At 39.7% G+C, this 24,122-nt stretch overlaps 1 protein-coding gene across 7 annotated transcripts in view; it reads right to left on the bottom strand.

Annotated features, from left to right (window-relative positions):
- The window catches only part of XRN1 (5'-3' exoribonuclease 1), an 84,129-nt gene that overhangs the window by 5,640 nt on the left and 54,367 nt on the right, over positions 1–24,122 (bottom strand). For 3 of the 7 annotated variants that reach the window (XM_065556912.1, XM_065556913.1, XM_065556917.1), the window contains exons 23-33: positions 23,405–23,503; positions 22,208–22,323; positions 19,985–20,131; positions 18,440–18,529; positions 17,513–17,648; positions 16,154–16,210; positions 15,297–15,429; positions 10,306–10,375; positions 2,975–3,200; positions 2,177–2,278; positions 193–288 (exon numbers count right to left, since the gene is read on the bottom strand). In XM_065556912.1, coding sequence (XP_065412984.1) covers positions 193–288; positions 2,177–2,278; positions 2,975–3,200; positions 10,306–10,375; positions 15,297–15,429; positions 16,154–16,210; positions 17,513–17,648; positions 18,440–18,529; positions 19,985–20,131; positions 22,208–22,323; positions 23,405–23,503 — 1,272 coding nt within the window. Of the gene's footprint in view, positions 1–192; positions 289–2,176; positions 2,279–2,974; positions 3,201–10,305; positions 10,376–15,296; positions 15,430–16,153; positions 16,211–17,512; positions 17,649–18,439; positions 18,530–19,984; positions 20,132–22,207; positions 22,324–23,404; positions 23,504–24,122 lie in introns of those variants that run through there. The other 4 variants (XM_065556915.1, XM_065556916.1, XM_065556914.1 and 1 more) reach the window with 3 other exon arrangements.

The raw sequence follows: 24,122 nt of genomic DNA, 5'->3' as shown, positions 1-24,122 counted from the left end.
GTTTTATCATATTACACAAAACTAGCTAGTCTGAACTTTGATATTAGCCTAAAAATGTTTAACCTTGTGATGAATTCAGTGAAAATGAAGAGATAACTCTATATTTTACGTTGTCCATACATAACATATTTTCTCTCTAAACAGAAGGAACTTCAGTGAAAATGTTACTCACAATGTCAGTTATACACTAACCTTTTCATTCATATTTTGTTGAACATGTTGAGATTTTCCAGAGCCTTGCAGTGATTGCCAAATGCTGCAAAATTCATCATCCTGTTTACTCTGAGCCTGGCAAAATATTTTAAAAAAAAAAACCTATAAATACAACTTTTGCATCAATAGAGATACAAATAATTTATTAAGGCTTGATTTTCAAAGGTACTGAGCAACTGCCCTTCCCAATGACTTCAAAAAGAATTTTAAGGTGTTTGTAACTTCTGAAAACTAGGGCACAAATATTTATACGATGACTTTCCCTAAGTGTTTCCCTAAAATGTTAAAATGGGATTAGTTTGTTTTGATGTTTTCCCTTCATCAGTAACCTCTAAATATTACTAAAATGAAAGAGTATAACAAAATGTATTTCAAGTTTTCTTCCAAAGGCATGCATGTTCCCAGGCCATTATCTGTTTCATTGTTAAGGCATTGATCTTGCAAACCCTCATCCAACAGATCTACTCACTTGAGTAAAGTTATACATGCATTTGTGTAGGAATGGGGCTCAAATATGTAAACAATTATTAAGAGGATTTTATGGCTTAAATGGGAAGATGTGTAAAAAAAAACAAAGATTTTTTTTGATTTTTTTTTTTAATTTAAATCAGTTTTTTTTTTAATTTTGTCATTTAAATTATACTACATTTTTCTTTTTAAAAATAAATCTGTTTAAATGAAATCCGATTTAAATATAAAATATGTTAAGGCTTAACCTTACTATAATCTCTTAAATCATTTAAATAAAAATAAATATTCTGAATCAATGGGCCTCTATCAAAAACTGAGTTAAATGCTCCTTTTCTATATAAAGAAAGAATCAGGGGAAAAATTCTAACTCTTGAGGTCAAGCTTTATACATATGGCACAATAGATCAGCTTAAGTTACTTAGGAGACTGTCTCATTTTCAAGAGACTTAGGTAATTAGGAACTTAAACTCCAGCCACTTTCACTTAGACTTATTTGAAAATTTTCCCAGGCTGACTTGAAACAGTCAGTTTAATTCACTGACTACAGTTACTCCCTCTGTTTAATAAATCATTTAGTTGGAAAAGTGAAACATGTTTCAAAAAGAGAAGTTTATGGATCCAAAAAAGTTAAGGGTTTGTTTAATAAAAATAAATTTTATATGCTGTTTTGCATGTTTAATTAAATTCCAGTTACCATTCTAATCCAGCTTGACACAAATCATTAGCAAAAAGTTAATTATCTAGTAAATAAGCAAAATATCTTTCACCATTTTCTTACCTAAAATGTACAATAAGAATCTGAAAATAAGCAGCTATATAATTGCTTAAATAAATGAATACAGATAGTGTAGCACAAAGATGACCAAATCTAGCGAAAATGCTCTATTTAGTTGTAAATCAACACATTTTAATGGATATATCAATGACAATGCACCATTCTTTAGAAAATAACGAGTACAAATTGAAAAGTTAATTAAAATTGATTTAATTCAAGGCTTTCCACTTGGTGATTTAAATAATGATTTAAATTGCCTTGATTTAAATCAATCCATACTGAAATGGGTTAATACACTCACTTCCTTACAGACTCATTAAAGGCTGCCTCAGTCTGAATCTGGATTACAAAACACCTGTGTTTGACATGTGTAGTCTGGCAGTGCTAAAAATCTGTAAAGCCATGGCAAAAAGGACACAACTGTAAATAGTGAGCCATTACAAATACTAACAAGCAAGCTGGAAATCCAGCCATACTCACAGCAACAGCTTAACTCTTACTGTGTATTCATTTGAATCCATTATCTTTTTATACTGTGATGATCAGGATAGTGTATAACTTCCTTTTGGCAAGTATACTTTGCTAAACAACAACCAGTTTAATTTTCCATTTGATTGTGAGTGATATTTGCACCAATGTTTTCAAAAGGTTTAAATCCATCTGCACATAAAATGAATATGGATTTTTTAATACCCAATAACAAATCATAACACTTACTTTTTGTTTCTGATTGCTGCCCAAAAATGATCCTTTCTGTAGTGAAATGGAATTGCCCTGATTTTCAGCCCTGAGATTGTAATGCTGTCTTCCACTCAGTTGCTAAATCATCGATTTAAAAAAGTAGGTAAGAGGTGTTTCATTGTTTAAGTTATTTTGTAGAATGATTTTTCTTCCACAGATTTACATTATGAGAAAATTCTTAAACAAGAAATCATCCCTCAAACTCTCATTGTTCTTTAAAGAAACTGCTCATTAAGATAAAATAGTTAAATTAGGCCTATGACAACTCAGTCTTATTCATGCCATTTTTCTTGTGTATTATATTTCCAAAATGAACTGTATTCTCACCAAGTTACAAAATAGATAGCACAGGAAAATTAAGTCTTCAATTTATTCTCAGCAGGGATACAATCCTGATCCAGAGGAACAATCACTATTGATGGGGGTGGGAACAAAGAAGATAGTTGTCTTTCTGCCAAGGTTGCTAATAGAAAGGCTACTTTAGACACTTGCCCACTAGTAACTGGACTGAAGCTACCAACTTCTTTCACAAAGGCCATCAAACTGCTGTTAGAGGGACCAAGGTTTTGGGCAATTTGAACTTTGGATGGATCTGAATTAGTGTGTTAGTGAATTAGTGTAAAAGGCTCCATATATTACTGAGTCACTAAACTCTGTCTAAACATAACCATGAAAAATACAAAATTCTTTCAGTATCAATGAAGATCCAACCACAGTACTAACTCCATTTCTATGGAAAAAGGATTGTATATAAACTAAAGAGAAAGATCTTACTCGAGTAGGAACAAAAAGGGAACGAGGAGAATGGTTGAGACCTCCTAGATGCACTTTTTGTGAGCATACAGATGATGAATCAGATGAGCATGAGTTGTAATGATTCACAGCTGGTTGTGGTTTCACTATGGCTGTCAGTTTCTGATTTCCTGTTTCGGACCGACTACCATGAGATAGGTTAATTAAGGCACTTGTTGGCAGACGATAACCTCTAGCAGGTGAGCACCTAAACAAAAAAGAGAAAAACAAGTTACATAATTGTTTTAAGTTGTTGATTGTCCACTGCCTGTATGTCTCGGTTAATAGTACTTTTGCCTCTGGGCTAAAAGGCCACGGATTCAAGACTGATAGCAAGACCTGGGACCATACCTAGTATTAAAATTGCAGTAATGTCCTTTGGCTATGATGTTAACCATATGATGTTCCCTCCTGCCTGCCTTTGGTGACTAGCCAAGTTAAATATAATACATAATACTACTCTTTGAGCTTACATAGCCCCTTTCAAGCAATGAGTTCAAAGCACTTTATAAATATTAGTTAATCATCACAGCATGCTTTTGAGGTCACTATTGTTATAACCATTTTACAGGATGATAAATTGACACACAAAGATATTAAGTGATTTGCCTAAGGTCACACTTCAAGCCAGCACCAGAATCAAAAAACAAAACATTAGTGTCCTGGTTTCTAGTAACTTCTATATCACATAATTTCCTAAAAAAAAGTGTCCTAAAATGGAAATTGTAGGGTACTCAGTGCTTTTGAAAATATGACTACTGATTTAAGTACCTAAATATGAATTTTGGATCCATAATAGAATGAACTGGCCCTTAAAGGGAAATTGGGATCAGCCCCACCTGTCCCTACTTTGCCTCTCAGGGGATGGTTTGGGATGGTGGTTGGGTTGGGTGACCTAGATCACAGGGTAGCCCAAGAGCAAGGACTTCTGTACGAGGTTGCCTGCTCCCTCAAAGTAGGAAACCACCAGAGGGTAGGAAAGACCTAGAAGAGATCTCTCCATAGAGGGTCAGAATCTGGAGTGGGCTGGCAGAGCTGGGACCTAATGCTTGATACAAGGGTGAAGGGAAGAGAGCTGCAGGGAACCCAGAGGGGATCCGGGGTCAGGAAGGACTGGGGAAGAAGCTGTCCCTACCAGCCATAAGGAAAGGCGTGTCTGGAGCTACTTGCAGAAGGAGCAAAATATTTTAGAGGGAATTAGGAGCTCAGGAAGGGCATGGAAAGGGGACAAGATCTAAGGAGACATTGCAGAGGAGCTAGGACTCTTTTATGGAGAGAAACCCACAGGGGGTAGAGTAGGCTTCTGGTGGTGAGGGCCTACAACAACTGGAAGAGATCCACAGGGAGCACAGTAGTCTCCTGTGGGAGGAAGCCCTGAGATTAGGTTTCGTAAGTGGAAGCAGAAAACTTCAGTAGCCTAAGGGAGCAGAAAAATTATTTGGATTTTCATTTGGATCTTTCAGTTACCCCAAGAGGGGGTTGAACTTTATGTCACTTTGCAGAAAGGCTGAGCCACAGAAGACCATGTGAGAGACAGACAGCTTGCAAGAGGTGCTTCAGCTCAGGATTCTAGTGACATTAAGCATGGATGCAAGGGGGTGCTCCAAACTGGGAGTGTGCCCCACTGCACATTTATTTTATATTAATAAACCAGGCTACAGCAGGGGAGAATAAACAAAAAGCATTGGTTGGTTTAGCTGCAGAAAAGGGGACATTGAGGCAGCAGCAGGATCTGAAAATGGATGAGGCAAGAGCCTGTTACAGGAGCATAACTGTAGGAGGTTATTCACCCTGTGCCGTAACTGAGGCTCTTCAAGATGGTTGTCCCTGTGGGTGCTCTATTTTAGGTGATTCCGCACCCCTGTGCTTATAATCGCAGATTTATAGTACCAGTGCCTGGTTGAGTTGCACATGCGCTGTCCCTGTCTTGCACCGCCTCAATTGGTTACATAGCACCATGCGACCAACACCCCCTCAGTTTCTTCTCTATCTCAGAGTATCCAGCGTGAAAACTCTGAAGAGGAGACAGAAGGAAGGGTAGTGGAGCACCCACAGGGACAACCATCTCAAAAAACCTCAATTACTGCACAGGCTAAGTAACCTTCTCTTCTTTTTCTAGCAGTATCCCTGTGCATGCTCCACTTTAGGAGACTGTAGAGTGCCCCTCGGTGGAAGGAAGGGGCTTCAGAGTTGAAGTCATGATAGATGACAAAATCATAATCCGCATAAAGCATCCGAGGATGAATTCTGCTCTATGGCATAAAGTTGTGTGAATGTATGGGAGGATGCCCAGGTTGCTGTTTTGCAGATGTTCATAATGGGGACATTGTTAAGGAAGGCTATCAAAGCAGAGAGAGCTCTGATGCAGTGTATGAGAGTCCCTGGAGGGGGTTGTAGCTGTTGTTGGTGATAACAAAAGTCAATGCATCTGGAGATCCATTTAGACAGCCCCTGTTTAGATATGGCATTTCCTTTTGATCGTTCTGCGATGGAAAGGACAATTTTGGTGACTTTGTGAAAGTCTTTGTTCTCTCGATGTAAACGGCTAGCACCCTTCCGACATTCAGGGTGTGAAGTGCTGCTTCTCTTTTATTCCCATCGGGTTTTGGGAAGAATGATGGGAGGTGAATGGGTTGATTAGATAGAATGAAGAGGCAACCTTAGGTAAGAACTTGGGATGCGGTCTTTAGGTAACTTTATTTTTGAAGACTGTTGTGCATGGGTCAGTGTGCCATAAGGGCTCCCCGTTTCCCCCCATGAATCGTTGTTGGGGCAGTGAGGCTGTAGCCTCCGGAGAACTAAGGTAGGCCCAGATGAACTCCAGTTTCTGCACTGGTGCGAATGCTGATTTCTGTGCATTTACTTGTAGGCCTAGACATGTGAAAAGAACTATTGTATTTTAAGTAGCTTCTAGTGCCCCTTGTTGAATCAATGCTTTGAGTAAACAATCATCCAAATAGGGGAATATTATGACCCCTTGTCTGCATAGGTGAGCCACCACCACCATGAGAACTTTCAAAAATACCCGTGGGGCCATGGACAGTCCGAAGGACAGAACTTTGTACTGAAAGTGGCTGGCTCCTAGAACAAACCTGAGGAACCTTCTGTGTGAGAAATGTATTGGTATATGAAAATATGCATCCTGGAGGTCAAGGACAGAGAACCAGTCTCCTCTTTCCAGTGCGGGAATTATGCTTGCTAATGTGACCATCCTAAAGTGTTGGGTCTTCATGAATTTGTTGAGTTTCCTTAAGTCAAGAATGGGCCTCCATCATTCTGTTTTTTTTCTAGGTTAAAAAGTCATGAGAGTAAGATTCCCTCCCTCTATGTTGTGTTGATACTAATTCTACTGCACCTAGGTGTATGAGATGGTTTATGTCCTGTCACAGTAGATGTTCATTAGAGGGGTACCTGAAGATGAACAGGGATTGAGGGTGTGTGTGTGGGGGGGAACCGAGGTAAATGGGATGGAATAGTCAGTCTCGATGATCTCTAATACCCATCTGTCTGACGTGATGGTCTGTCAAACTGGATGGAATGGGGTCAGACAGTCTCTGAATGAATGGATGGGAGGTGGTGGGTGTTTCCAGCACTTGAAATTGTGGGTATCTCGGGCCCTCAACCAAAATTGTTGTCTTGAAGTATTTGCTGGGCTGTCAAAGACTGGGACAGGGACTGTCGTCATCTTTTAGGTCTCTGCTTCAGTCTTTGAGGTTGTGCATAAGGCAAAGACCGGAATCTTTGTGCTGAGCCATACTTGTCCTGTTTTTTCTTATTCTTAGGCATGTACATGCCCAAGGATTTCAGCGTTGCTCTGGAGTCCTTCAACGTGTGAAGGGATTCATTGGTTTTGGATGCAAATAACTTGGGGCCTTCAAATGGGAGATCCTTGACCGTTGATTGTACCTCTTTGGGAAACCCAGAAAGGTGGAGCCTGGATGCGCATTGCATAGAATCATAGAATATCAGGGTTGGAAGGGACCTCAGGAGGTCATCTAGATCAACCCCCTGCTCAAAGCAGGACCAATCCCGAGACAGATTTTTGCCCCAGATCTCTAAATGGCCCCCTCAAGGATTGAACTCACAACCCTGGGTTTAGCAGGCCAATGCTCAAACCACTGAGCTATCCCTCCCCCCCACTGAGCTATCCCATGACTACGGCTGGGGCGATGGAACATGCCGCTGTGTCTGCCGAGTCCAGTGAGACTGAAAGGCTGTTTGAATGAGAAGATGGTCCTCCGAGATGGTCGCCCTGAATTGTTCCTTCTTTTCTTCAGGCAGAAACTCAATAAAATCCAATAGTTTTGAGTAGTTTGTATAATTGTACTTGGCCATTAACGCCTCATAGTTGGTGATCCTAAATTGTAGAGTTGCTGATCAAAAGGCCTTACAACCAAAAAGGTCTAGTCTCTTCCAGTCCCTGTAGTATGGGGTGGTTCTGGAGTGGTGTTTTCTGCCCCATTCATTCACTGCTTCCACCATCAGGGAGTTTGGTGTGTGGTGTGAAAAAAGGAATTCCACTCCCTTAGACAGGACATAATATTTTTTATCTGCCCTTTTGCAGGTGGATGGGACTGTTGGTGGGGTCTGCCAGATGGTTTTGGCTGGGTCCATGAAGGAGTCATTGATTGGTATTGTGATTCTGGAGGAAGTTGATGTGTGTAGTATGCCCAGCAGCTTATGCTAGGAGTCAGGCACCTCCTCTCGTGGAATGTCCAAGGAATCTGGAACTCTCTTAAAGAGCTCCTGAAATTGTTTAAAATCATCTCATATGGTGGGAGCATGATGGTTTCATCGGGGGAAGAGAATGAGAAAGTTGGCTGCTTGTGCAGCTTCTTGGTCTGAAGCCTCCTCCAGTTCCTCAGCCACCTTTTCTGGAGGTTCGGAGGGTCCTGGTACAGAGAGTGAAGGGGAATGTCTTGACCTCACCCTGGATGGACTGGAAGCCTTGTGGTATTGTGTTCGGTATGCTGCCCATGGTTCCCAGTAAGGCCACTTGTGGTGGGAAAGTCATAGATCGTGGCATCCATGGGCGTCTGTACTAGCTCTGAGTTTGAGAGTATCAGAAATAGGATGAAATTTAATAGTGAAAAGTGTAAGGTGATGCATTTAGGGATGACCAACAACAATTTTAGTTACAAGCTGGGGACGCATCGGTTGGAAGTAACCGAGGAGGAGAAAGACCTCGGGGTCCTTGTGGACCGCAGGATGACTATGAGTCGACAATGTGACGTGGCGGTGAAAAAAGCCAATGCGGTCTTGGGATGCATTAGGCGAGGTATATCTAGTAGGGATAAGGAGGTGCTGCTTCCGTTGTATAAGGCGCTGGTGAGACCTCATTTGGAGTACTGTGTGCAGTTCTGGTCTCCCATGTTTAAAAAAGATGAACTCAAACTGGAACGGGTACAGAGAAGGGCCACTAGGATGATCAGAGGAATGGAAAACCAGTCGTATGAAAGGAGACTCGAGGAGCTCCGGTTGTTTAGCCTGACCAAACGAAGGCTGAGGGGGGATATGATTGCTCTCTTTAAATATATCAGAGGGATAAATACCAGGGAGGGAGAGGAATTATTCCAGCTCAGTACTAATGTGGACACGAGAACGAATGGATACAAACTGGCCGTGGGGAAGTTTAGGCTTGAAATTAGACGAAGGTTTCTGACCGTCAGGGGGGTGAAATATTGGTACAGCCTTCCGAGGGAAACGGTGGGGGCGAAGGACCTGTCTGGTTTTAAGATTAAGCTAGATAAGTTTATGGAGGGAATGGTTTAATGGAAAAACATGATTTTAGTCAAAGGAATACCGTGCCATGGCAGGTAAATAGTATAATGGCTAACGAGGGTCAGGCTGGAGACTCTTGCCTACATGCTCGGGGTTTTACTGATCGTCATATTTGGGGTCAGGAAGGAATTTTCCTCCAGGGTAGATTGGCAGAGGCCCTGGAGGTTTTTCACCTTCCTCTGCAGCATGGGGCAGGGATCGCTAGCTGGAGGATTCTCTGCCAATTGAAGTCTCTAAGCCACAGGATTTGGGGACTTCAACAGTGGAGTCAAGGGAAAGGGTAGGGACGGCTTTGTGGCCTGCATCATGCAGGGGGTCAGACCAGATGATCATAATGGTCCCTTCTGACCTTAAAGTCTATGAGTCTATAAGATGGCTCGGTACCGAGCATGCTGGAGTGATGTCGGTACTGGGAAGAGGAGATTCTGGTGTAGAGACCAGGAGATCCTTGTGTCAAAGGAATTGCTGAGGTACCAAGAGCATCGGTACCTATGAAGGCTTTAGTGGTGGTACTGATATCTGGGGTGCAGTTGTGGTGCAGTGCTGAGGATCACGCTCTGTGCGCCGTGGAGGCAGAAGCTTCTAGTGCTCTCAAACTGCTCAGCGCCGAGTGCCTCATCAGCTCTGATGGTACTGAGGCAGAGGGTTTTGCTTTCCCTTTGCTGCCCTTGTCCGAATTAGCCCACTTAGGGTCTTTTGCTGGTGCGGTACCCACAGTACCGCATGGTCCCACTATCTCGGAGGTGGAAGGCCCAGTATAGTTGGGTACCGATGGGGTCTGCCGAGTTGGAGAATGCAGTTTCTTGGTGGATTTCTGAGGAGGGGAAGCTGAAGCCTGCTTTTTTAGTCACCTTCTTGGCAGAGCACTCTTTTGCCTGAACATGTGAAGGGGAGCCTCTGTCTTGGCCCATTCTGTTTAAACCTGAAAGCTTTGATTAGAGCAAAATTTTGTGGCAGGGTAAAATAGGTGAATTCTGTTGCTGCAGAATATATAGGGTACTGCTTATAATGACTGCTGTTTTCACCTACACTTGCCCCACTACTAGCATCAAAGTCACTTCCTGTTTTGTAATGTACTTTTCAGATACTATAACCTGAGCATGAAAGGCAGTATTATAAAACCAAAATCTATTTCCAGTGTGATTAGAGACATGCAGATAATAAATAGTATATTTTATAAAACATTCTATTTGCAAGCACATCTGCATAGCCTAGTTCTCTAGTCCTTTGCGTGTGGCATCAGGGTGGTTGCTTTGGAAAATCTAAGAACTTCACTTGGGGATGTCAGTATCAGGAGTAATAAGCACTTCTTCAGAGAGACAGATTCTGTTTTCATGCAATTGTCTCTAGTCAAAGAATGAGGGACAAAAATACTGAAAACATACATTACAGAAGCAAAACTGCCTCTAAATGGAGTTGGTCAAAGTTCTCATGAGGTATTTAAAAACACTCACACACATCAACAAAAAGCCAATAATTTAAATTCAATTCAGTCTCACAAGGGTACAAAATCGGTATGAGCAAACACAGACCTTATTGTTAGGCCTCCAGAGAATTCTTCATCGAACAACACTTCAAAGAGTACATCCATTTCTCTGCTTGCTGTAAAAATAATGACATGCACCGTCAGAAAGTAGCCTACTTGCCTGTCTACCATTAATTGCACATAGTGGTAATGAAGATGACATAAAACGAAATTATTATTAGAGTGACATCTTAAATATTCCTATGCCCCATATATAAAATTTCATTCAGTTATTTGGAAACTCCTCAAAAAAGGTCATGTGTGATTGTCCTCTAGGATATGCATAAACTGTAAATCTACTATAAGTAACTATAAGTAGCAGTGATCTATAGTTATAATTTTGATAGCAGTCCCTAATAGTCTGTTATTTTCCCAATACACAACTGTACTTTCCTTTGGGTATTTAATGATCAAAAGAGGAAACATTCTTTCCTCTAAATAGCTAACCCTATATATCGGGCCTACCTGATTTTATTTTTGTTGCACATTTTTTTAAACACAGAATATGTAGTTTGTTCTCTGTACAATGATGGTATGGGCAATGGCACAGAAGCTTTATGGATATAAAACTATCTGGAAAGAGACACAGTGGGTGAATCCATACATCCAGGCAACCAGAGACCAACAGTTTTGAAACTGGCTCTCAGCAGAGGATATCACTTGTATATACTCACTAAACAGAGGATATACTGTTTTATAATTTAATTATAATTTCATTATAGTGACTATTAAAGTGCCAGACTAGAGAAATATCTACCCCACTTTCTCAAACTTTTTCATGTAGTGACTGCCTGCGTAGGTGAGTCCTTTCATCCAGATCCCTCAAAAGAGGTGCCAAACATATATAGCAGTGGTTTTCAACCTGGTGGTCCACAGACTGTCTTATATTTCCTAAGGGGGCCACATCTCCAAGCAAAATTTTTTAAGGACCTGCAAATGAAAAAAGGTTGAAAACCACTGGTTTATAGGGATTCTGGTATCTGAGGAAGAATGGTTGCAAGTAATACAGTAGGTCACTGAAGAGAAGCCTAGATCGAAACCACAGGTTGAGAACGTATGCTCTACTTTAAGGTGAGTAATATTTACTCCTGGGGGAATTCTGCACGACCGCACATGCATAAAATTTATGTCCCCTGCAGATTTCTTTGCTTCCCTGCAGAAATATGACTTTCTGATGGAGAAGCAAAGGGAAGCCACAAGAACAGTCTTGCGACCCTCCCCAGCAGTATGTTTCAGGTGCCCAGGGCTGCTGGCAGAGAGGTAAATCACTGTGGAGCAGGGGGTGGGACTGGGGAAGACCTGGCGGGTGGCTCCTCCCCTGCACCAGGCTCAGCTGCTAGTCCCAGCTGGGCTGGGGAGGTCGGGACTTCCTCTTCCCCTGCATGGCACCCGGGAACGTGTCAGACCCACCCCCAGATTTATCCTCCACTAAGCCCCTCCACACTTGGATCCTGCCTTGCTGAGCCTGCCTGGCCACACCTGGTGCACCTGGCACAGAGGGGCAGGGCCCTGGGGTGTTTCTGGTGAAGGCCCAGTCCTTGTGCTGTGTCAGGGTTGGGTGTAGCCTCACCGTCGAATCCATGTCCCGGTGGAGGAGCTGCATAGTGATCTCCCACCTCTGTGCAGCCAGTGGCCTGTGTTCCCCAATGCCAGGCTGGAGCTTCCATATTTATTTTACAAATAAAATTTGCAGAATTTTTTATTTTTTGGCGCACAATGCCTATAGGAGTAAATATTTAGTGGAACCTTATGTATAATAAAAACATTCAGACCACCACTATTGTGTCCCTCTGTTTTACTGTCTCTCTCTCCAATTTTGTCTCTTCTCCTATATGCCTTCCCCTCTTTTCCGGTATGTGTTCCTTCTCATTGGCTTTACTGCCTGTCCTTTATTAAGGCCAAAGACTAAGTTGTTCTACATTCAAGGGTAGGGCTACTTAACACATGAAGTGACTGATAGATGAAACTACATTTTAAGCATTCACTGTAGGGCTTGTCTACACATGGATTAGGCCAGAATTAACTCTGTGCGAACATGCTTATTCCAGAATTAAGAGTGTCCAGATATGGAGCTATTTCGAAATAACTATTCTGCTTCAAATTCACATTTTACCTTATTCTGGAATAACTTGTGTAGACAAGTTCCTAGATATGTTACTAGGAGCTTTAAGTTGGATGTGCTGCTTAACTGGAGAATTTTAACTGAACTCTCTCACACTGCTAGAAAGTCTCCTCTCTAGAAATTCAAATTCTTTTTTTAATTGACGTTTTCTATCACTTTGTCAGAAACTTTGGAGTATAAGCAAATTCTGTCAGTTTTCTTCCTCACTTGTTACAACCAGGGCCAAAATACATGTGGGAAAGGCTGGACAAACTTGTTACACTTTCTCTAATCCCTCCCTCCCATTCAGCCAGTTAGACTGGATTCTTGAGAAACCAGAAGAGTTGTGTACTTATTTTAGATTACAAAACACACATGAAGAACAGTACATGCCATTAGGAGTTTATAAAGCACTATGCACTCTAATGGAGCTATATTATTCACAAATAGCACTCTCTAAATTCTCCACTCTATCTGACGCAAACTTTTTTGTTCCAAATGGATTTTATCTGTTCCATCATTTTATCTTTATTCCTCCACAAGACTTTATTAGATGTGAGAAGAGTCAACAAAATATTAATCTCAGTTTCTACATAATCCCTTCAGCTTCACTGGGTAGAGGACCAAATGTAACTGGAGACAACTTTCTCATGCTCTTGAAAATTCAAGAAACCATCCTCCTAAGCCACTGCCTGCTCCCCCCACCCCAAGAAAAACCAAAACCCAAATGCATACCTCTCTCATTTTCTTGAGAGCATTCCAACATCATGCTCAAATGACAGCATATGACATCTAAACCAAACAACGTTACTGACTAGGGCTATCGATTAACTGCAGTTAACTCACACAATTCAAAAAAATTAATTGTGATTTAAAAAATTAATTGTGATTAATTGCAGTTTTAAACACGCTGTTAAACAATAGAATACCAATTGAAATTTATTAAATATTTTGGATGTTTTTCTACATTTTCATATAGTATTCATATAGTGTTGTAATTGAAATCAAAGTGTATATTATTTTTTATTACAAATATTTGCACTGTAAAAATTATTTAAAAAATTGTATTTTTCAATTCACTTCATACAAAAACAGAACAATGTAAAACTTCAGAACCTACAAGTCCACTCAGTCCTACTTATTCAGCCAGTCACTAAGACAAACAAGTTTGTTTACATTTACGGGAGATAATGCTGCCCACTTCTTATTTACAATGTCACCAAAAAGTGAAGAGAGTCATTTGCATGGCACTTTTGTAGCCAGCATTGCAAGGTATTTACGTGCCAGATATGCTAAACATTCATAGGCCCATGCATGCTTCGGCCACCATTCCAGAGGACATTTCCATGCTGATGCCGCTCGTTAAAAAAATAATGCTTTAATTACATCTGTGACTGAACTCCTTGGAGGAGAATTGTATGTCCCCTGCTCTGTTTTACCCGCATTCTGCCATATATTTCATGTTATAGCAGTCTTGGATGATGACCCAGCACATGTTGTTCATTTTAAGAACACTTTCACTGCAGATTGCACAAAACGCAAAGAAGGTACCAATGTGAGATTTCTAAAGATAGTTTCAGCACTCGACCCAGGGTTTAAGCACCTGAAGTGCCTTCCAAAATGTGAGAGGGATGAGGTGTGGAGCATGCGTTCAGAAGTCTTAAAAGAGAAACACTCTGATGAGGAAACTACAGAACTCAAACCAACGAAAAAGAAAATCAACCTTCTGCAGTTGGCATCTGACTCAGATAACGGAAATTAACATGCGTCGATCCACACTGCTTCAGACAGTTATTGAGCAGAACCCGTCATCAGCATGGACGCATGTCCCCTGGAATGGTGGTTGAAACATGAAGAGACATATGAATCTTTAGCGCATCTGGCACATCAATATCTTGCAATGCTGGCTACAACTGTCCAATGAGAACGCCTGTTCTCACTTTCAGGTGACATTGTAAACAAGAAGCGGGTAGCATTATCTTCTGCAAATGTAAACAAACTTGTTTGTCTGAGCTGAGTGATTGGCTGAACAATAAGTAGGACTGAATGGACTTCTAGGCTCTAAAATTTTACAGTGTTTTATTTTTGAATGAAGTTTTTTTTTAACATAAATCTACATTTTTAAGTTCAACTTTCATGATAAAGCAATTGCACTACAGTACTTGTATAAAGTTAATTGAAAAATACTATTTCTTTTGTTTTTATACAGTGCAAATACTTGTAATCAAAAATAAATATAAAGTGAGCACTGTACACTTTGTATTCTGTTTTGTAATTGAAATAAATATATTTGAAAATGTAGAAAACACCCAAAAATATTTAAATAAATGGTATTCTATGATACAGTGCGATTAATCGCGACTATTTTTTTAATCGCTTGTCAGCCCCTATTACTGACCCTTTGGTCACATGAAAGTTACCAAACAACTGATCCTGCTCTAATGGGGGAAGACCACAATATTCAGATCCTGAATCCAAATACCTGAATATAATCCTAGAGTAGCTTCTTCCTTACCTCCCACTGCAACAAGCTTTAGGGTCCCCACAACCATGAACTCTCTTCTTGGGGGGTGGGGACAGAGACTTTCAACCCTGGATCCAATGGCCACCTTCCAATCCTCCCCCTCGTCTCTCCACATTTTGCAGCAATAGTGCAGAAAAGACTTCTGCACTTGCTGTTACACTGAGCCTGAGAACCCACAGATGGCACAGTAAGTGGAACGACCGCATGGTACATTACAAACCAAATTTCTATTTTTTAATTGTGCCTCATCTCCAATCTGACTCTTTATTAATACTGTTCACAATTAAATGAAAAAGAATAAAAGCTTACAGCAGTTTGTTTTCATGACAACCTTATAGCTAAAATATGATCATTATTATGAGGAAAATATTACCTCCTTTAAGTCCTATAATGGTACCTCGAAGACCAACTGGAACAGAAAAGTTCTCTCTCACATTGACAACACGATCAAACAGTCGATACTCTGCATCTCTGTCTGGGACAACCCCATTCTGTTGTTCTAAAGGCTGACATTAACCAAAAGACTATATTAATTCTAGTAAAATATAAAGATATAAGTTATTCTGATTTTAATAACAAATGAATCATGAATTTAAAACTTAAAGAAGTTGAAATGATTACATTGTTTTCAGGACACAGAAAACAATTTGAACTGTTCTCTCAACAACCAAGTAGAGAGTTACAATTCTCAGAAAACATCCTTTTATTAATAATATTGCTAACTAGGAAGCTGCAGTGCTACTCAGTGCTACTGAATGAGCCCATGGAGTTGAGGGAAGGCACAATCAGAAATAATGTTCAGCTTCTCTTGTGCCACCAGCTGTGAGATACCCAGCAAAGCAGCCTAGAACATACAGGTGCCATGAAAAGAGCAAAACAGGCAAAGGGCAGCATTTCTGAAGCATTTAATATTCTTTTTACATCTATTACAATTATGGAGGGAATGAAAGTTGTAGAATCAGCAAACAGACAGAAGAAGGCAAAAGACATATGCTACCAAACCACATGAGAGTCAATAATTGAATTTCTGTCCCATTTATGCAGCAGTCATTGTTATTAAGTAACTCCACACTGAAACTGATTTTCTAGGAGACACCTTAATTAATCCTGTCCCAACTAAATGAAGTGCCCTATAATAATTTTTGAAAGTTCATGAAGTTTGTACTGGTTATATTTATTTTACATATGTTTAATTTTATTATAAAAACTAACAGCCCTCAAATGACTTACTCTATACAGCAAATGGGGTTTCACCGTCACTCGCACCTTCTTGTTACTCTTTCTTTGCTAAAGGAAAGGGACAAAATAATTTTAAAAACAATTAAGTCTGAAAAATTATGCCATTGTTTTGCAATGTCTTAGATAAAAAATGCCCACTATCACTCTGAAGTGAAAACATACGGGATTTTTTTTTTTTTTTTTTGGATATGTTGAGGAAGCAAGCAGAACAGGGATCAGAATACAGTAGGACTTCGGAAGAAAATATACGTATATGTGCTCCATGAAAATGTACTGCAGGCATTCTTCCGGTATTAAAGGAGGAGACACAGTTCTCAAGACTTTGAATCATGCCAAAACACTGTATTTAAAAAATACTTTCAAGTAACTGGATCTATGACAGGGGTAGGCAACCTATGGCACGGGTGCCGAAGGCAGCACACGAGCTGATTTTCAGTGGCACTCACATTGCCCGGGACCTGGCCACCGGTCCAGGGGGCTCTGCATTTTAATTTAATTTTAAATGAAGCTTCTTAAACATTTTAAAAACCTTATTTACTTTACATACAACAATAGTTTTGTTATATATTATAGACTTATAGAAAGAGACCGTCTAAAAATGTTAAAATGTATTACTGGCATGCGAAACCTTAAATTAGAGTGAATAAATGAAGACTCGGCACACCACTTCTGAAAGGTTGCCGACCCCTGATCTAAGAAGTCAGGTTAGTCTTTCTAAACCATGGCTTAAATTATTTAACCAATCCCAAAACAAACCCAAAGTTAATTATCACTTTTGCTTCTGGATCCTTCTACACAATCTGGAAGAATATCAACCACTTGTCTCATGGGGATTTGCTACACATCATGGGACTTAATAACCCATTTAACACTTAATACTTCCTTGCCTATTTTTGTTTTAATTTTCTCTTTTACTTGAATAGATCTGATGAGAAAGACCTGTGAGGCTGGAGGAGACTGCCTCCTAGTTATCTGCGGATCAAAGGGAAACTATTTGGGAAACAGAATGGAAGATTGGGTTTGTGTTTGGAAGACATTGTGAGGAGTCCAGGACCTCTTTGGACACAGATTATTTTCCCAAAATCATTCACAGTCAGGGCAGCTCAGAGTAAATCTGACTTAACTAACTAGAGAGAAAAGAACCAAAGAGTAGACAGACTGCTGAGGCCCTTTTCTGAGTTGCTATGACAATTTATGATGCAATTTAGTAGATTACAGTTCTTCCAATAGTCTCTGTAGTATTTGCCATGCCACAGAAAAACCATTTTCTGTAATCTGAATAAAGTACTTGGACAATAAAAACAACTGCTTTTTGGTCCATCACTAGTCAAATCTATAAAAATTCAGTACCTTGCACTTCTCTAATTCTTCTTCAATTTTCTCTACAATAGCTGCATCCAGAATTTGTAAGTCACAAGATGAACGAGATAAAGCGCTGACAGGATGCGCCTTTAGCCAGGCAACAATTTCTTGAACTCTCTCAGCACTATATAAAAAAAATTCCATATTGATTATAATTGTTGAGGGCTTATATATTATTGTGGACTATATGCAGTTTCTGGATTTATAATGTCACCAGATACTACAGTAGTAGGCATATCTTATAACTGGATATAGTCATAACAAACACTGCTATGTGGTGCTCCAAGAGTTTAGTATAGGGACAAAAAAATTAACCATGATAGAATGAAGCTTCAAAAGTATAAACTAAAATGCAGACTCTTGAAATTCTACCTTGCAGACTAAAAATCTGGATTTTCAAATAAAAATCATTAAAAACACCCCATGAAGATTATTTTAAAATCAAAAATTAAAAACCACGGAGAACTAAACTGTACAAATATGAGGTATAGGTGTGATAAATAGCTGGCTCTAGAAATGACATATGTAATATCCTGATAATTGTCAAAATCATCCTTTAATGAGTCTGGTCCTGAAGAAAAAGACAGGTTTCAGTTACTTAAAAAGGCCACCATTATGTGGTGGCAGCCATTTTCAGTACTGTCAAATTCCTCTTGCCACCAGTTTCCTGTCTACCAATCTTCAGGTTGGGCAGTTTTCCTGCCTGCAGATATTTCAGTACTTGAAGAATTTCTGCACATTTTTATTACAGCAAAATTTCTAGTCTAGTATTTGGACTGGATGATTCCAAACATACTGAAATAATTGTACCCTTCTTTGCTTTGCGATTTCAGCAGTTTTTGAATGTACAGAGGTCAATATCTGGAACTTGTCATATAGAATACTATTTAATCAAAATGAAAAAACATTGCTCACCCATTCTCGTCCTCCCCAGGCCAAATATCATCTTCATAGAATATATCTTCTTGGCTATTTTTGGCAATATAACTAAACAGTTCAGGGACCCTAATAATAAAAGGGATATAGTTTCACATACAGCACAGTCAAAAACAAGTGCTTAATAGACACAAAATAATCTGGAATCCAGGGTGCAGTAGCTTTTCATAAATGTACAGAGTTTTATTGGCCAAATAGGCAGTGCAATATGCTGACTAAAGATGCAAAATCAGAGTTCTGTCCAAGATCATCTCTTGCTAGGACTCAGAACACACTAGAAGTAAAATGAGCCATTCCCTTTCTCTAAGTCCACCCAACTCCATCATGCAACCTCAGAAGCAGTACTGATGGGTTCCATAAAGGCCTGTGTCCTGTCCTCTTTGGTTAAAAGGCTGGATCTCTATGACATGGGAATAAAGAAGAAATTGGAAGATCCCACATGCTCCATCCCCCTCTCCATAAAATAAACTTAAGTTATAGAGACAGACTGTTGCTGAGGGATTCTAATGATGACAAGTTACTGGAGAGGAACTTGGATGGATTGGGATGTCACCAAAGCCCCACATGTTAGCTTAACATTTTGCTTTTTAGGCTGTTTATTTTTTTTCATTTATGCAGTCATTTTTACATAATTGTAGTCAGCCTCTAGCCGTTACTAAGGGGCTAGACAATGACTAAGTGATCTTTCATTGTGAATATAAATCCGTGAGATATCATGTGTACTACATGCTGAATGACAACAGCACTGGTCTAGAAATGAAAGTTTAATTCGTCTCCTCCACAAGATTGCTTCCACACACTAGCCTCCTTCATTTTAGTTTTTAATTCCTCATCAATCAGGAGAGACTACAATGGGATATAAACTGATTTCAAAGTGGTTCCAGAAGGTAATATAGATAGTACAATAAAACTGGATTTCCTATGCAGTGTAACTATTATAATATGAGGTGTTTTCAAATTCCAACACACTGGAGCAGTATGTGTTTATTTCAATATTCTATGCAACAAAATGAAATAATTTAGACACCTCCTACACGCAGAATGTCTTATTACAGTTGTCACCATCTGATTTTGAAACACAGATCCTGAATTATAGCCATCACTTCTCTTCAAATAGAAAGTGTTCCAAAGTAACTTCTAAATGTAAGAAAACTAGTGTGTGTCTACACAGCAAAGAAAAAGCCATGATTGGGTACAGATTGTACATTGAAGATATGAAGAAAATATCATTTCTTTCCATTTATTTAATCTTAGCTTTAAGAATCTTCCATGACATTCTTAATAATGTTGCTGAGTTTGTTCCTTTGCTATTTCATGTTAAATTATAGTCCGTTTTAAGTCTAAAAGTCAGAAACACCTCAAAATACTTCATTTGATGCACTTATTTCTCATTAAACCAGGATTTGGGTTACCCTACCTCCAGACCCAGAGTCATCAATAATAAACTTTTGCACAGTGAATAAAACCCATTTACAATTTCAGTACAATAATTTCAGAAATATGACGTTATTATTCAACTCTTACCTTTCTAAATACTCAGCAAGAAGTTGCTCCACTGCAGAAGAATACATCCATTCATTTCTAACCTTCTTAGTATAGCCAGGGACCTCTTCATTCTTCTTATTAAACTTCAGATTCAAGCCCACATTTGCCTTGTGGTCTCCATGTGGACTGCAAAACAAAAAATTACGTTTTGTAAAGGAAAAACTACTGACATCTGACTTGAGCCTCAGAAAAGTTGTTTCTGATAACATCTTTATCTGCTAATGAAACTGACCTACTTTGTAAAGCACTTTGAGAATTACTGATGAAAAGTGCTGTATAAGAGCTGGCTATAATCACTCTGTGGGATGTAACAGGAAACAGGTGTTTTGAGTTTTAGGAAAGCATATCATGTGACTTTTGGATTACTATCTTTTTCACAAGTTGTATACAATTGCATATTTTTAACTGTTATTCAATAAATACACAAAATTACAAACAAACAAAGATTGTCAACTTTGTGGCATAGAGTTAGTGCTCTGTACTACAAGAGGGAACTCCAATAGAATCCTAGTTCCACCCTGGTGTCCTCCTCAGCACTACCAAGGGCTGGACACACTTTAGAGGCATTTTGCCTGGCCTGAAGTAGCTCAGGTATCTTGGGTTGGTCAACAGTAATCTTTCTAGCCAATAAAGAACTGTTAACGGGCTTTGAATATAGTCTTCTCAGGGTCTCCTTGCTTTGGAAGGTTGGTTGTAAGGGTGAAATATATTTACATATGAGGGATTTAAAGAAAAATTCTCACCCAAAACTCACTTGACAGAAGTCTTTTATACTAATGCCCCAGTTAAGGGTTATTTTTTAATTGATTTTTCTTAAAATTTTAATAAAGCAATTTCAAATGTACCAGTTCCCAGCTTGGGCCTCATTTTCTGATTGAGGCAGGAAGGGCATCATGACAGCATTGGGCGGCATAAACTCAGAACAACATCCTCTAGAATTATGGTCTCAACCTACTAGCCTCCTAGGTGCTGCTGCAGATTTAACATACTGAAGGTGTCTCCAAGAGAAGAATCAAAAAAAAATATATGAAGTATAGGAGTACGTATGATTCAACTGGGATTTTTAATTTAATTTTTCAAATTTTAATCTGATGCAATATTCTACTAATGGTCAATTAGAATATCACTGCAACTAAACAATTTTTTTGGTACTTAGTAAATCTAAGCGATTCTTAGTTTAAAAAAAAAAAAAACAATTAAACAACCAGAACAAAGCTCTGATTCAGAAAATTAACAAACTAAGCTTCCGTTAACTGAAGAGTGCATCTTTCTGAAAACATTGCTTATATCAAATACGCTATCAATACAATTTTATATCACAGATCCCATTAGAATTTATGAATACTGAGATGTCAAATAGGATGAAAACATAAGAAAAATCAATATAGTAAATTCTGTTTACAGTGGCTTCCACTTATTAGCAACCCCTTGGCTGCTAGCCAAAAGTTGCTATTATCCAGCAGTTGTTAATAAGTGGAAGGCTTAGCATGCTCCAGCGCTCCTTTCCCTGTGTGCAGTCTCTTGGCAGGGCATAGCCTGGAGAGTGCAAGGAGAGATATCATGCAGTTCCAACACCCAGGATGCAGCCCTCCTCCCAGCTATTGCCTATGGCCTCCCCTCCCAGCCTGCAGCCCCTTATCTCCTTGTATGATCCCATGTGCAGTAAGGTTTGCTAGGGTGCAACTCCTCTCCCCACTACTGCCCAGCCCACAACCTCCCAGCCCACAGCCTCTTACCTCCTATACAGTCCCATGTGCAGACAGGTTTGCTGGGCTGCAGCCCCAGAAGGAAGTGCTGGGACACGATGAGCACCGGCCACAGGTAGGTTTGCGGTGCTGCAGCGAGGGAAGGCATGCCCCAGCCCTTCCATTCCTGGATGCAGCCTCATAAACCTATCTGCAGGGAGTGCTCTGCACATCTCAATACGTACTTCCCTGCCTATAGACTCGCAAGCCTGCCTGCAGGTGGGGCCTTTCTTTAAAAAAAGTTGCTAATAAGAAGCATGCCGGTGCCAATATCCTAATCCTATCAACACTGATGTTAATGGGATGGGATTGGTTCCTGGCAAAATGTTCCCATTAACTGGAAGTTGCTAATATCAGGATTGCTATTAGGCGGAATCTACCATAGCATATAATCTACAATTTTACATGCATAATTGAGAGTTTTGATTACAAAGAAATTTATTACAGTCAAACATACTTTCTCCTGGATCCTCTTCCAATAAATATGCTTCCTGTAAACCTGGAGACAAGATATCCACTCACTCCAAGACGACTGGCTAAAACGTATCCAGGATTGTACTTCACAGAATATTTCTTTAAAAATAAAAATATATTACTATATACTAGGACAGGATAGAGGCAATAAAGTACTATAATTATTTTTAAAAGCCCATTTATTTCCTTTTAAAAATTACCTTCCAACCCTATATATTTCTCTGCTATTCCTGCACTAAGGGTTGGGAGGAGAGGAAAGGAAACCAGCTCCCAGAACTCTGAAGGAGACCCTTCCATTGGTCTGAGGATCCAGAGAGGAGAAGGGCAGGCCCAGAGGAATTTACAAAGTTATTTGGGGCAGGGACTGTGTTGCTAGAGTGTCTAGCTGCAGAATGAGGCAGTGACCTAGATTGGGACCTTGGGGAGCTATTATAAATATTGAGTAATGAAATACAATATAGTCCCTGAGCTCAATGTGTTTGAAAAACACTGAGCTAAACCAAGCGAGAACATCTCGCATCTTGCTCTGAAACTTGTCAGCTCAGGCTCTTACAATCACTAATGGGAATTAGTTCCCAAGGAAAGGATCATCAACTGAAAAAACCCTGCTGTCTTGTCATGAACTGCCTAAATTCAGGGACTAACTGCCAGAGTCACCCAGCTGACCTTAACTGTCATGATGACTAGATCTCCTGAACAGACCAATGTTTTAAATATTGCAGTTTAAGGTGTTAATGGCAACCAGAAATGAAAGTGAAGCCAATGCAATCATTTGAGTAAAAAAGTTACAAGCACATGGTGATCCCCGTTTCTCACTGCCCGGAAATATTGTTTCTGGTCACCAGATGCTGGTACGCATAAAGGAGCAGCACAACTGGCAGCCAGATTCTACTAGAACTAAACCATCCCACAGAGGATGCAAACCATGGGACATGGGTATGGAACTGCATGGTAAGAATGCAGTTCAATGATCTGAACAGACCTTGTATTCAGCCTTACATTACAATATATTAGTGTTAAGATAGTCTCCCTGAATGAGAATGTTTTAGTACTTCAGTCTTTTACAGAAGGATATGGATTGCGGCACAAAAGACAATTGGGATCTGTGAAGTAAATTTGCCACTGACAAAAATATCTGACACAATATTTAAGTATTTACTGGATTTACAAAAATACTTACATGCTGGTTCTGTATTAAGGAATCAAGCTGGGGTTCACACGGGATATTGAAAACTACACGAATTCTACCTTCTGTGATAACATCACATGAATCCTGCACCTAGTAGAAAACAAAGTAAGTTAATAAACTTAATTCACTTCTCTGCTGGAATAATTGAGGTAAAAACTCTAGACTTATATTTTCTGTGAGAAGCCTAAGCTACATGTGTAAATTCACTGCATAGATTTTTATTATATGTATGTATGTATGTATATATGTGTGTGTGTTTGTCTGCCATATATGAGAGAGATGGTAGACAAATACTACCTCTCTCATTTAGAAAAAGAGGTCATTTAAAAACAGACTTGGCACCAGACTTTGGGGTCTATACTCTGTATAGATAAACTGGGCAGTTTATCTGTATAGACCATAGGTCAAGTGTGGGGATGGGCAAAAACACCTTAAAGCTCAACTTTGCCCTCCTCAGATCTTGGTGCAGCTTCTTTACAGGGCCAGTCCTATTGCACTTAGTTAGGACACTATCAGGCTGACTGCAAAGAGCCCCAAAGGAACAAAACCATAGCTGATGATCATGATGTTGATGGGACATTCTGGTTATGCTCCTTTTTCCCTGTTACGTTAGCAACATGGTAGGGGAGAGGCAGGAGCTCACCCAGGTCAACTAAGCCACCAAAGTAAAGTAACCTGGGTTGGTTAGACTGACTCCAGAGCTAGATTC

The sequence above is a fragment of the Chrysemys picta genome, chromosome 9 (genome assembly GCF_011386835.1).
Source record: "Chrysemys picta bellii isolate R12L10 chromosome 9, ASM1138683v2, whole genome shotgun sequence".
NCBI classification, from domain to species: Eukaryota; Metazoa; Chordata; order Testudines; family Emydidae; genus Chrysemys; species Chrysemys picta.
Note: the sequence above shows the minus strand (reverse complement) of the source record. Positions and strands in the feature narration are given on the sequence as shown.